The following is a 14447-nucleotide window of genomic DNA, read 5'->3' as shown; positions in this document are numbered from 1 at the left end:
GCCGGCGCCGGCGGCGGAGGGCGGGGGTCGGGGCGCGCGGGGCGCGGCCGGGGGAGCCGGGGCCCGGGGCTGGGCCCGGACCGGCGGTTTCCGCGGAGGTTCCCGCGGTGACCCGCGGACACGGAGCAGGTTTCTGCGTCCGCTCGGGCCTCGTCCGGCCCCGCGCAGCCACCGCCGCTTCCCCCCGGGCAGGGACCGGCCGCGGGGCCGAGAGCTACGGCCACAGCCCTCCCGTGGGGCTCGGGCTCTCGCCGCTCCACCAAGCAGCGATGGCAGAGGCTCGTCCCCAGGAGACACCTGCGCGCACCGGCCCGGTGCTTCTGGGCACCCCAGCCCTTGGGAACGTCCGCGGGCAGAGGAGTGTCTCGGCGGTGTCACAGCCGGGACACCGGTAAGACAGATTACAGCACCCCTCTGCCTTCGAAAGCGATCCCTTCTGGCCAAAAAAAGGGAAAAATGTTGACGGGCATCTCCCGATTAGCGCTGCAGACTCGGCCCTTCGGCCGCGGGACCGCGATTATCTCACGTTTTACGGCACAAAATTTCTCTGAGATTATTTTTCACTTCGGAGCTTCCCCTCCACCCTCAGCACCGCCCTTTCAGCGTCGAAGGCTCTCTCAGAGATTCAACTACAGTCTGTTTTGTTTGCTATCACAAAAAAAACTTTTAGTTTGGGTAACCGCTGGAATTTATTTAGCCTAAGTTGTTACCGCATGCCAAATACTTTCTCTACTTCTTCTATATTTATCATATATGTTAAGCTTAAGTCCCCACCGCCACCCCCAGCGCCCACAAAAATGTCTGCTTTGCTTGGCTTATAAAGAAAAAAGGTCCTTTTAAGGAAAGACACTTTTGTAAAAGATAACACTTACTCATTTTTACCATATCAGCAGTGTGAGAGAAGGGAGAAAGAGGACGGGAATTTTAATGATGGAGAGACAGCCCCTTGCTTATGCATGTGGATTCCGAAGTCCACCCAACACCGTAACTCCTCAGTGAGATGTACTAAAGGATGTCCTGGTCTATGATGCCTTGCTTAAAAACAACACTTAAGAAGGTCTTTAGATTTGTTCTTCCCATTCCATTGGGAAGTATCATGTCATATCACTTATCTAGCCACAGCGCTCGGGACATTGGCATCCCAGCCCATGTCTGTAATTCCTGAACACATTAAAGTGGTTTAAGTTGATGTATTTTACTTCCAGAGCTGGGATGGACAAGGGGGATACGTGTGGCCAGTTACCACAGAGCAGCTGATCAGTAACTTGTCAGTCCACATCAGCTGAATGACTTTCAATCAGATGTCAATACTCTGTAAATTGTCTAACTGCACTTTTTTTTTACCATTTTAGCTAAGCAGCTATGGAACTTTCTGAACATAATCATGGTAGCTCTATATGGAGGTATCGCCACCATCCTCCTTCTACTTGTCAGTTCTCGGCTTACATAGCAAAGAACTTTGTTCGTGCTCTGGAATTCAGCACTGGTAAGGAGGTCAGGAGTTACTGTCCTCTCAAGGACGCTCCTTCCGAGAAGAGAGGCCCCCATCTTGGAAGAGCTTCTTAATAAGAATGGCTGCACCGCCTCGCACCAAGGCAGCCAGAACGCAACCTCTGACGGCAGCAGGCAGGAGACGCTGCGATCATATTTTCCCCAGGTATCAACTTCCAGTTTGCAGCAACCTGCATCTTCTAAACTTTCCGAGCCAGAGGTTGTGTCTTTACACCTACCCATATACGATGGATTTTTCTTACACGAATTTGCCCAGCCATGTTTTGAGCCCATCTGAGCTTTCGGCATCCCCTGGATCACGGGGTTGTGTTGTTTGACAGAAGTACTTAATTTTGTTTGGTTTAGAACTTCTCCCTAGGTGTTCCCCAGCCCTTATTAAGAAACAATCAGTAATCATTCTCTGAAACAGTCACCAGTCTAGAGACATATTTCTTATAATTCCCTACATTTTAATCGCTTTTTGCTGTAAAATATGTGGAGGCATGAGGACTTAAGGGCAATACTGTTCTGAAGGTTTTCACACTTTTGCCTACAAGGGTGCAACAAGTATCTACCATATGCAGGTTGGTCTTTAAAATAGAGATCCAAAGCTCTGCAACTAACACAGAACAAAGATATCCCAACCTTCCACTAATTAATATCTTCACAGAAGGTAGGAAATGGCTACCCGACCACCAGTGATTATTCAGCTGCTGAGCTGGAGCAGCCATTCAATTTTAAGGGATACACTTTGGGTTTCATGGAGCCCAAAAAACTGGTCTCGTTTCTGGACAGGGGGTAGCTCCTATTTGATGTCTGAAGCAGGCAGCTGTTTCCTATTTTGCATTTGGAAGTGACACATCCCTTAAAAAAATGTTACTCCTGTTAAAAAGACACCGATGTAATTTGAGCTGAACATTTCCAAGTTGCAGGATTAGAGAGATGAATCTCGTTTTTAATGGCATGTCATAATCAGAAAGTTGCATGGAGGTTAAGGGTCACATTTCATACCCAGAGCCACTTCTAATCTCAAATATTTATCTGAAATTAGAAGCATCAGGAGAGAAAGAAGGGGGAGGTAACTACAACCTGGAGCTCATTAAAGTGCCACAAAGAAAGAGGAACTCATTAGGGAATAGCTGAAAATACCCTCAACAACTCGGATTTCTGCCACTGTCAGGATCGAGAGGATGCCTGCAGCAAATCCACCAGGTGAATCTCAGCAAAACAAAGTCCACCACGCTAAAAGCTCTCCAGAAATTGCACTTCATTAGTGATCACAGCGAACAAACTACAGAATGACCTTTCCCTGAAGTCACCTTTGAGGCAGCTAGTGCTCTGCATCAGATACGGATCCCTGGCATCCCGCCCGTGTGCGTTCTGTCACACACCCACACAGGGAATAATGCATACATTTCCTTCTCCATAAAGCATGGAAACCCCCCGGTTTTTTCTTTCAAACGGATAGGAAATTAACTGTGAACATCTTGAAATACGTTGTAACCAGCTCCAAAACATGACACAGAACAACAGCTACTCAGGACAGCAATGACGATTCTGACAGGCATTTCCTCCTGCCCGCACCAAAGGGTACCCGCTGCCGATCCCGCCGCGGCCGGGGGACGTTCAGGAGGCTGGTTCCTACCAGAGCACAGCACGGGGGGGTTGCACGGAGGGTGCAAACCAGCTCTGTTGCCCTCTCAGGGTTCCCTCCCTCCCTCCCACCACCAAGGCCAGCAGAGACGATGGTGGTCGTGCGGCTGTGTGAAAGCAGGGTTTTATCCGTCGGCTGCCGGTGGTCTCTGGGTGGTCTTCTCACACCGCCACCGCCCCACTTTTGATCAGCACGAGACCCAAGGAACAAGCCAGGGAACTTCAGCCGAGCCAGCGCTGCGGAGCTGCCGACATCAGGCGTGGGAGCTGGCTACGAGGGGAAACGTGGCACAAGTGCCTGCACAGGACTCTGGGTGTAAACCTCTCGGTTTCAGAGAGGGAAACGTCAAAAGGGCAAGTCCTGGAGCTGCCTTGGCCCTGGCAGGGTACGAGAGAATTTCGAACCGCCTCACCTCCTCCTGCATAGTGTAGTCCACCACAGGTCCACACACAGAACTATGAGGACATACTGGAACATACTACAGAGGGCATTTGGAAAGGTATTAAATGCAAACAGCATCTCCCTTAACATTATTACAAACCTCTTGCTGGCCTCTTATGTGCCTTACTCCTACCAGTAAGAATGCCAAATCTTCATGGCCTGGAGCAGGAGCCCAATCCTTTCCCAGCTTCCTCCAAGCTTTCCCCTGTACTGAGCCCAATCTACTCAGTGTAGGGTGGCTCTCAGCAGAAGATTAAAACTTGGTGAACCTCTTGTGCTGAAGGACGTTATTATAAAATTCTCTAATCTCTATGTGCACTTTGACGTTCTCTCCAGTTCGGTATGTCAAAGAGTTAAACTGTACCAGATCTAAATGTCGAGAAGTAAGAAGGCAGGCTGTCGTGCCATAACCTCACACAGCCTTACACTCTTCTTAACAGCCCCCTTGCCCCTTCAGGACAGAGGCAATGTGAACATTTTACAGGGCTTTGGAAGAAAGACAGGTAAGAGCGCTCTGAAAGAAACGCTCCTGAGTTACCTGAACCAGAAGTAAGAAAGCCAGAGGAGGCCCAGTAGAGCCAAGACAGGCACCATTTAAATTTCTTTGCTTCACCTCTTTGGACAGAGGCCCAAAGATCTGCAGCTTCAACATGCACTCCTCTCTGCCCTTCACTGGTGTGTCACCTTCAGTCACCCCCTAAAGCACCAGCTCAACGTACAGCGTCTCCGAGAGTCCAGCAGCTGCAGACGCCCCGCAGAGGAGGAGCATAACCCTACCGCCCAGGCGAACGGCAGCCCTTCCTCTAAAGAAGCAGGATGGAGTTCAGCAACCTTATCCGTCCCCTTTTCTGGCTGTAGCTGGTGGAATATGAGGTCCTGGAGTTGTTTATGCCAACCATCCCCGCAATCCTGAAGCGCCCTTGAGGATTTACTGACTGCCCTGTTCAGACTCTGCACACTCTGCAGCTGAGCCTCTGCTCAGGCAGCTGGACAAGGGAACTTGCTATAACTAGTCCCTGCAGTGATCCACTGGTCACGCCTGTCATGGCCAGTGTGGGAAAAGGCAGGATGATGCAGAATTGTGCTTGGACCAAAAATGTATCAAGGGGTGGTGTGCGGAGGGGTAGGTTCAACTTAGTGGCTTTTTGTGGCTTGAAAAGACCCTTGGTACTGTCAGCACTTACATAAAATAAAACGTTTGGGGGTAAAAATCTGACTGAGGGCAGAGGTGAGACCAACACTACATAAAAGGAACTGAAGGATTAAAAAAAAAAAAACCAAACCAGTAACATGGCAAGCAAATTGCAAAACCATGTCTATGTATGTAGGAAATGCAGAGCTGAGGATCACTTTGAAAGTCCAACGCGCTAAGGCAAAAGATGCAGTTGCAGCAGCTGAACACCCACAACTCCTGCTCCACAAAACCCCTCCACTTAGTATTGTAAGATTTTCACTTCTTCACCACTTTTTCTTCCATTTTCACCTTTTCTGACCCCAGGTGAGATTACAGTTGCCGGTAAGGCCAGACTGTTTCCCCACTCCTCTCTGGAGGGCCGTGAGCTGTCCCTTTGGTGTCCAGATGGAGATGAAATTATTCAAAGTGTAGCATTTTCCCCGGTTTCCCCCGTTTTGTAACACTGAGGACGGCGTTTCTGTGACGTTCCTCGCCCTCGGAGATGACAGAACGCGGCTTTTTCTCCAGGATTCTCCTCGCCATGGCGGGGAACGGCCCGGGCGAGATGCTGGCGGGGGGGGAACCTCGCGGGCTGCGCCGAGCGCCAGGGGCACGGCCGGGCCGCCCGCCCCGGGACCCGCGTCCGCCGGCCGGGGACTGCGGGCGGGGCGAGGGGCCGCCGGCCCCGCGGGGACCGACCCCGGCCCCGGGCCCGGCCCCCTCCCGCCGCCCCTCCGGCCGCAGCCGGGGCCGCCGCGTCCCCCGCGCGGGCGCCGGTCTCGGGCCGCACGGCCCGTCTCCCGGGCCGCACCGGAGCCCGACACCGCGGGGCTGCCCGGCCGCGCCCGGCCCCAGGGCTCCGGTGCCGGGGGCGCGGGGGGGGAGCAGCACCGCCCACGTGGAGCCGGGGAGGAGCCGCCGTCGGGGCCGCGGGGGGGCGGAATGGGGGGGGGGGGGCCGCGGTCCGGGGGCCCCGACACGTGCGGGTCGTTGCGCCCGCGCGGCCCGACCCCCCCCCGGTCCCGTCCCCGACGAGGGGCCGCCCCGCGGGCGAGGCCGGTGTCGGCCGCAGCCCCGGCGCCGTCAGGGGCGGCGATGGCGGCGCCGCGCGGGGGGCGCGCCCCGACGGAGCGTCCCGCCGTGCCGGTGCGGTGCGGCGCAGACCCCCCGCTCCCTCCGCCTCGCTCCGAGGGGGCGGAGGGCAGGGCAGGGCGGGGGCTGGCCGGCTGCTGCCCCACGCGGCGCCCGGGCTGGCGGCGCCCCCGCCGCGCTCCCCGCGCACTCGGTGCCCCTCTGTCATGCTCGGCGCCTGGGAGCGGGCGGCGGGCTCCTGCGCCGGCAGCCGCCCCGCCGACCCCGCGCCGCCGGCGCTGCCCTCGCCGCCCGCCGCCGACCCCCGTCCCCGCGGGCGGCGCGGCGGGGCGCGGCGGAGCGCGGGCGGCGCTGCCCGGCGCCGGGGGCTGGCCGCTGCCGCTGCTGCTGCTGCTGCCGCCGCGGCGGGCGGCGGGTGGCGGCGGGCGGCGATGGGCACGGCGGCCGTGCACCTCCTGCTGCTGCTGGGGCTGCTGCACGCCGGCCCCGGCGGCGAGGGCAGGAAGGGCTGGCGGCGGCGGGGCCCGGCGGCCCGCGGCGAGGCGGCGGCGGCCGAGAGCTTCCCGCTGGACTTCACGGCCGTGGAGGGCAACATGGACAGCTTCATGGCGCAGGTCAAGAGCCTGGCGCAGTCGCTCTACCCCTGCTCGGCCCAGGCGCTGCCGCACGACCTGCGCCTGCACCTCCTGCACAACGCCTCGGTCACCTGCAACGACGGCAGCCCGGCCGGGTGAGTCCCCGCCGCCGCCCGCCGCGGCCCCCGCTGCTCCCCGCGCCCGGCCCCCGCCCGCCGCGCGCTCCCCGAGTCCCGGCCGCGCTCCCCCCCCCCCAACCCCGCCGCCCCCCACCCCCCCCCCCCCGTTCCCGGCCCCGAGGGGCGGCGGCGCCATCGCGCGGCGGCTCCGGGCGCGGCGGCGACAGGTGCAGCGGGGCCGCTTGTCCCGGCGGGCGCGAGCGCCGCCGCCCGGCCGTGACCCCCCCGCGTCCCGGCGCCGCTGACCGCCCGCCGCCGGCTCTTCCCCCAGCTACTACCTCAAGGAGTCCAAGGGCAGCCGGCGCTGGCTGCTCTTCCTGGAAGGTGAGCGCCGGCCCCCGCGGCCGCCCCCCCGGCCCCCGCTCCCGGCCGCCCCTCGGGGGCCGCGGGCCCCGCTGCCGGCGCCGGGCGGGGCGGCGGGGCGCTGACCCCCCTCTCTCCCCTCACCAGGAGGGTGGTACTGCTTCAACAGGGAGAACTGCCACACGCGCTACGACACCATGAGGAGGCTCATGAGCTCCAGCGAGTGGCCCGCGACCCGCGTGGGTGAGTCGCCCGCTGGGTCCGTGGGGAGAGCCCCGAGGGAGCGGGGACAGACACCCCCGAGCGAGCGGGGACCGGCCAGGGCAGCCGCCACAGCGTCACCGTCCTCGCAGGCACATGGTCGCTGCCGCCTGCGGCTGCTCCCGCTCCTGCCCCGGCGCAGCCTCGCGGCACCGAGGGGCTCCGCTCCTGCCCGCGGACGTGCTGCTCCTGCGCTCCCTGAGCAGTCGGGGAAGCACGGGGGAAGCACGGGCGTGCACACACCTTCTGGGGACGGTGCTCGCTGGCAGACAGCGCTGGGCTGTGAGCTCCGGCCGAATCGCTCTCTTCCTTCAGACCTGCTGGGATCCCCAGAGCTGTGTTTCAGTTCTTCGCTCTTCCAAGAGATTTTGTGTTTCTCTTGATCCCGTCAGGACTCTTCTTGGGCCTCTCGACCCATTTGCCGGGCCAGACACGCCCTCGCGCGCTGCATGGGGGGCGTTTGCCCGTGGCAGGGCTGGCCCTGTGTGCAGAGGGGGAAATGAGATTAACTGGGCCTTTACCCGGAGCTGCCTCGTTCCACCTTTTCCCTGTTTACAGTCACACAGTGTCACTGAACCAGCTGCAACGGCTCTATGTGTGACAGCACACATGTGAGGTGCCCGTGGCACCTTCCAGGGTCATACGCACCCCGAAACCCCCCTGGACCACGAGGCTCCCGAGTCGACACGGAACTGTTGAGCTTCTCTCTTCATTCTCACTGCTCATGCTCCGGCTGTCTGAACACCTAAACCTCTGTCCCTCACACAGATCTTGTAACTGCAGATAATGGAATTCACCTGCTGGGAGTTCTTTGAGGGCAGATGTTTAAGTATGTGTCACAGGTTCTTTTCTGTCCTACGAGAGGCTTCTAGACAGGCTCCATCTCTAGCGTGAATTGCGTTCTGAAAGTCGCATCTGCCTAAGGGCAAATTTAGAAATTTACCGTGTTTTTCATCACGGGTGTTTGTTTTCTGTGTGGTCAGAGATCCTGCCTGAGGCTCAGACAGGTTCTCTGAAGTCACAGACTGTCATCTGGACATTTCTTGTTTCTTTGTGCCCCTCTGCAGGAACTGGGATCCTGTCATCACAGCCGGAAGAAAATCCCCACTGGTGGAATGCAAACATGGTGTAAGGAGGGACAGCCGCGGGGAAATGGGTTTTATACTTAAGCAGCATCTCCCGCCTTTTAGGCTAGCAAGAACGCTACAAGGACAGATTAAGACTAACACTTGCGAGAGGAAAGTGTGTGTTTCCTCATTTGTCCTGCTTCAGCTCTCTAACAAGTAGCACAGGCGAGGTCTGGAGAGACTTAAATCCAGTGTCCTTGGAGCTGTGGGGTGATCTAATGAAGAACGGGGGTAGCTTAGAGACCCTTCTCAGCTGACTGAGGTGACAAATACTGCTGTGAGTGGTGGGCTGATGGTGTGCTACACGTGTGCCAATTTGAGAGGAATGTGGAGCAGCTCTTCTAGTGCAAAGGAGAGAAATGAGAAAGACACCAGCTTATATATGCACCTATATAGGAGGGAAAAGCAAAAGAGAGGGGTGTTAATTTGCACTCTGCAAGCCAGAGGCAAAAATGGGAAGATAACTTAATTCCTGCAAAAACCTCCAGTGGTTGCAGTCAGCATTTACGTTGCATTGACAAGCTCTTCCCATTTTTGATGTGAAAAGCTGAAGCACGGTTACCCTGTGGCAGCCCGTCCACCGTAGCAGCACGACGGCTGGGGCAAAGCCTTGGCCTGTCATTCTGTTCACTGAGCTCAGCGCTTGCATTAAATAGATAAAAGACATGTTATTTATTGATGTAATTCAGTAAAACTACCAGTGTTCAGGAGAAAATGTAAGACAGTTACAATTGCCACTTGGTGTGCAAGAATGTAAGCTGTCAAACCGGACAAGAAACTTCCCTTTTCCCCTCTCCAGGGCTTAGTTTTCTTCCAGTGACTTGACCCTGTCCTCGTCCTTGCTCGGAAGTCAAAGGAACATCAGTGCTCACACAACTCTCTCTTACAGATTCATCCCTTATTGCTCAAGTGATGTTTGGAGCGGTGCCTCTTCCAAGTCTGAGAAAAGTGAGTGTTGCTGATGGGCTGTTCCTGCCCCAGACATCACACATTAAAGGATATGGCCAGACTTCTGTGAAATTATGTGAATGAAGAACAGGCTTTTTCTTGCTGAAGGGCAGGAAAGAATATCAAGCTACTTCCAGATAAAACATCCTGATCTCCTTAGCTCAGGCTGTTTTGACATAGTTCAGAGCCACTGCTTGCAGAGATGTTACACTGGTGCAGTTGCAAGGATTAGAGGAACAGAATTCCTTTCAGATGAATCTCCAGGTTCCAGCACGCAGCACGGTAAATGGTGTAGCTGAGGAACTGCGCCTTGTCGCGTGTGACTTTGGCCTCGCTGATCTGAGAGGCAAGTGCAGGGAATCTAGTTTCAGACCTCTGTCAGGAGGGTATTTGGCCTTTGAAAGGAGCCGTTGTGTGTCCGGCTAAAAGCTGCCTGCAGGTTTCTCTGGGAGATGAAGAACAGTTCATCCCAATACATGCGTTGCCATCGGCTGCCATTTTGATGGTGACAGAACTTGGGGAGTCTGCTGAGAGGAGTCCCACATCCAGCTAGCTGGATTTCATGCAGATGAATTGTTCTGCCTCGTGTACTTCTCTGGGTTTCCCAGCTTAAGCGGGATCAGTATCTGGGCACTGTAGTGTCTATAGAAACACCAGGGGCTTAGTTCTCCTCTCAGTGGTTCATGAAGAGTTTTCTTTGACCAGAGTGGAATTGCTGTTGATAAATGCTGCCGTGAACAAAAGAATTAAGATGCTCCATGACGTGGCACCAAAAAGACAGAAGGTTAATGCTTTTCTTTGAGCTGGTCTGTGATTTCTGGCCTTAAACCAGACATTGTGGCACTCGAAATCTCTTTTCACTAACTCTTGCATTGAGAGACTGGCCACTCGTGGATACCACAGGTAGAGGTTTTGTCACAGTAAGGGGCTTCACGTCGTGGCCACCTTGTGTGACGTTCCTGCGGCAGTCACACCCCAGCAGATGTGGCTGCCTTCTGGGGGGGCTGAGGGATAACGTTTTGTGAAACACTGCTTGTCTGAATTGTCTTTGTGAATTGGGAAAAAAAGGACACAGTAAATTACAGCTGAGATTCCGGGTGGTAGGAAGGTGTGTGTATTCCGCATCTGTAGAGAAAGGGTCCCAGCACCTTCCTTCTTGTTTTCCTTCTCTAAGTTTACCGGTTCCTAAGCATTGTTGCAGGAAAGCGTGCCTGTGTTACTGCCTATTCTGTTCCCTCTATTCACTTTCTGTCAGGGAAGGAAGTTTTGTACGGGGGGAGGTATCTCTTGTTGGATGTACTTGGTACAGGTGGAGAAAATGGGCCTGGCTTTAGGTTCATAACTCCTTCATAAGGTTCTTAAGCATTTGTGCAGAGGAAGCAACAGTCTGAGCCTGGACAGAAACAGTTCTGTTGACACTGAGCTCTCTCTTCCAGATGAATATGCCTTCATGGGAGCACTGATCATTCAGGAGGTTATAAAGGAGCTGGTGGGAAAAGGTCTAAGCACTGCAAAAGTGCTGCTGCTAGCAGGGAGCAGGTAGGTATCGACATCCTGGGGTGAAGAGCAGAGGTTTCCACAGTAGGAAGCTGTTAGGGAGGAGGTTTCAGCAGCTCTGGAAAAATTTCCTCTAGGAGCACAGTGACACTAACACAGTGAACCCCGTGTCTCCTCAGATTTCCCCTTTAAGTAGTACAAGGGCATGGTATAGTATCATTTTCCTCAGCTTTTGGTCCAGGTACACTTAGGAAAAATGGAGAAAATGGCAACAAGGTAAAAGCTTTGCAGGAGGGAGGGAACATGTTCATCCTTCCCTGCATCGAGAACACTGGCTGCTGTCAGCCCACACGTCCCCTATGAAGAGGTTTGGGATGAAAACACCAGGCCTGGCTGACACAGGTGCTCTGAATCGTGCTGTGTCACACAAAGCTGCGGTACGCCAGCACACGTCACACGGGCTGTAATGCAGAGGTGGCAGAGGGTCAGTTTGTCTCACTTCAGATTCTTTCAGTTTTTGAGCAGCCAAACCCCTTGCAAATGATGTAAAGCATAGATACCTCCCAGAAGAAAGAATAAGAACAGGGTTTGGTTTCTGAGGTATTGGGTGGTTACTCAGCACTGGAAGCTGCAAAGCAAGGAGGTAACTTGGTGACCGCCGGGTCAGTGGGATTGTCGGGGGGGGGTTGTTCCTGGAGCGTGGCTGCCGCAGGGTCCAGTGGCTCTGTGCTTCCTGACTGCAGCAGTAATGTTGCCGTTGCAGTGCCGGAGGGACAGGGGTGCTCCTGAATGTGGACCGGGTGGCAGAGCAGCTGGAGGAGATGGGCTATCAAGGGATTCAGGTTCGAGGCTTGGCAGACTCCGGGTGGTTCCTGGATAACAAACAGTATCGCAGAACTGACTGTATTGACACCATAACGTGTGCTCCGACGGAAGCCATCAGAAGAGGAATCAGGTACCATCATATGCTCTAAAGTACACTTATAAGAGGTTAGAGTGCAGAGAAGATGTCCTCCTCCTCTATCTTCCTTCATTTTGATACTTAAAGAGTATTTTTCATCCGTGGGTTTTCAGTCATTTGTTGGAAAAGGCAATAATTTAAAATCTAGATGTGCAGAAGAAGCGTGCAGTTGTAAAATGTGTTGAAGGGACAATGTAGCCAAGGAAGAGCTCTGGTGTCAAGAAGCTGGAACTGTAATCGGAGCAGAACTAGAGTGGCATATGGAAGTGCCGTGGTTAGGATTGTCCTGTGCCTTCCGTTCTCTTACTGCTTTGTCTCCCAGGTATTGGAACGGTGTCGTCCCTGAGCGCTGTAAGCTGCAGTTTAAAGAGGGAGAGGAATGGAATTGCTTTTTTGGATATAAGATTTACCCCACTCTTCGATGTAAGTGTCAGAGCAGAGAGATAAGATGGAGTCAAGGGTTTCCCTGTATCCTCCAGCAATCCCTTTTCCAAATGTTTTGTCTTCCCAGGTCCAGTCTTTGTTGTCCAGTGGCTCTTCGATGAGGCCCAGCTTACTGTAGACAACGTTCACCTCACTGGCCAGCCTGTTCAGGAGGGGCAGTGGCTCTACATCCAGAACCTGGGTAGGGAGCTGAGAAACACCTTGAAGGATGTGACGTAAGTATTTCATTGAGGAGAACCTGTCACATTTATTTCTAAGAGACACTCTTATCCAGTATCCAAGCAGCATTTCTCAGATCTCTGCAGAAATGAGTGTTGTAAATTTGGTAACTATTAGTTTGTCTACACCGAGAATCTTGCCTTTTTCATTTCTGAGTAAGTCCAGAGCAATTTTCAACTTGGCAGTTATCAGCAACCCTTTGTTATCAGTAGGAGCATGTTTTTTCCTTCCCTGCCTCCAAGGCGAGGTCTGAGGCTCCCTGCCACTGCACAGCCATGAACCTCACAGGGCTGTTCTGAGAAGCACTGATCATAAAAACGTCCAGAGGGTTGATGAGACAGCAGAGGAGGAACTGCTGACGTGCCTCACTCGCTTCAAAGAGGAGCAGGTATCCAGAAGTCTCCGGTTGCGAATGTGCACCGTGAGGCAGGACAGGACCCTTCTCCTTCTGGATGCTTTCCAGTCCAGTCAGGTTTTACATCATGACAGTCATTGCTGTTTCTAAAAATCTTGCCAGGGGCAGCAAAAATTCCACCCTCTACCTAGTCCGGAAGGTTCTGTTTAGTGGGAGTTACTTTGTCCTTCCAAGACCTAATCCGTGTTTCCTTTTTCCCCTCAGCGCCAGCTTTGCTCCTGCCTGTTTGTCTCATGAGATCATTACACGCAAGTGAGTGCTTTTGCAGATCCTGTGCAGGGCCGGGGGGGGGGCGGTGGGGGGCTGCCCGGTGCCGGCGCCGGGCCCCTCTGATGCCACCTGCGCGGTTTGTCCTTGCAGCCACTGGACAGACATCCAGGTGAAGGGGACGTCGCTGCCCCGGGCCCTGCACTGCTGGGACCGCAGCCTGCACGAGAGCAACAGGAATGGGAAGGCCCCTCTGAAGGGCTGCCCCATCCACCTGATTGACAGCTGCCCCTGGCCCCACTGCAACCCCTCGTGCCCCACCATCAGGGACCAGTTCACAGGGCAGGAGATGAACGTGATCCAGTTCCTCATGCACATGGGCTTTGACGTTCAGAAGATGGCACAGCAGCAGGGCCTGGAGCCCAGCAAACTCCTGGGGATGCTCAGCAGTGGGAACTAGTGCAGGGCCGTGCGCGGGCAGAGGTCAGGGCGGGCGGGGACTCGGCCCTTCTCCCACACTTCGTAATCTCCCTCAGCTCATGCAGGCAGACGCACGCTCGCACCCACACCGGCTCCAACCTGTACACACCCACATGCTCCCACACTCTTGCACACTTAGGATGTGTCAAGAAACCAAAAAAACCCAATTTCTCACTTAGACTATTCAACTGGAACTCGTTACCTCCAAACTCCAGGGCTCGGTTTTGGCCATTCACATCATCTTCCTGTGGTACACAGGGCAGTCTGATACAGGGAGTAGCAAAGCCATAAGTAGCAGCAATGAGAACCTTCCCCAGGTCTAGGACTTCTTCCCTTGCCATGAATTTTACATCATAGACTTGATACAAGTGGTGAAAAAAGCAAGCACTGGATTTCCTTTGTCCAACCAGAAGTGAAGGAATGGTTACGTGGTGTCCTGGAGGTCAGCATCTCGTGATGAGTTAAACCCAGGACACGTGCTAGGGATGGACACTCTTGTACTCAATTTACTTTCGTATTATTTTATAAAATGACTTTTTTATTACTTTTTTTTAAAACTAAGCAAGAAATATAAATGATATTGTTTTGTAACATATTTTTTTTAAATAACGAAGAAACCTCTTGCTACTTTGGCAACGTGGACATATTTATTTTAATATGTAAAACGCTATTTATAAGGGCTGACCAGAGAACCATACATATGTCTTTGTAAAGTTGTATATGCTGCTCGTTTGATGGGTTATCCGGTTGATCACTTGTGCCTGGGAGGGGGCTGAGGGGGGTATTGGCATTTTGTATCAATTAGACTTCTGTGTTCCCCTTGCAGCATGCTTTGTTGTTGTTTCTCTGATGGAGAGGTTGTAACGCAAGTCTGAGTACAGAGACTTTCACCCAGCATCTGACATTTGCACACTTGACAGCGTTTCCAGCCTGGCCAAGGTGCCACGTACTCCAGGGCGCTGCGTTTTTCGGTGCAGGG

General features: G+C 54.4%; 1 protein-coding gene across 1 annotated transcript; it reads left to right on the top strand.

The window, feature by feature from the left end:
- Positions 1-6268: 6268 nt before the first annotated feature.
- Positions 6269-14363, top strand: NOTUM (notum, palmitoleoyl-protein carboxylesterase). The gene is made up of 11 exons (XM_074922131.1): positions 6269-6582; positions 6878-6930; positions 7057-7152; positions 8238-8298; positions 9187-9245; positions 10682-10784; positions 11506-11697; positions 12026-12126; positions 12215-12362; positions 12986-13033; positions 13142-14363. Exons 1-11 carry the CDS (start codon positions 6284-6286, stop codon positions 13446-13448), a joined length of 1467 nt encoding a protein of 488 aa, XP_074778232.1. The 5' UTR covers positions 6269-6283; the 3' UTR covers positions 13449-14363.
- Positions 14364-14447: the final 84 nt, after the last annotated feature.

Source organism: Athene noctua, chromosome 18 (assembly GCF_965140245.1).
Source record: "Athene noctua chromosome 18, bAthNoc1.hap1.1, whole genome shotgun sequence".
NCBI lineage: Eukaryota > Metazoa > Chordata > Aves > Strigiformes > Strigidae > Athene > Athene noctua.
This window is presented reverse-complemented; position numbering and strand designations above follow the sequence as displayed.

Bases quoted from the DNA above. Each gene is read 5' to 3' on its own strand.
- NOTUM (XM_074922131.1), top strand. From the start codon at position 6,284: ATGGGCACGGCGGCCGTGCACCTCCTGCTGCTGCTGGGGCTGCTGCAC. The intron at 6,583-6,877 runs GTGAGTCCCCGC...CTCTTCCCCCAG, and splicing joins AACGACGGCAGCCCGGCCGG to CTACTACCTCAAGGAGTCCA. The intron at 11,698-12,025 runs GTACCATCATAT...TTTGTCTCCCAG, and splicing joins GCCATCAGAAGAGGAATCAG to GTATTGGAACGGTGTCGTCC.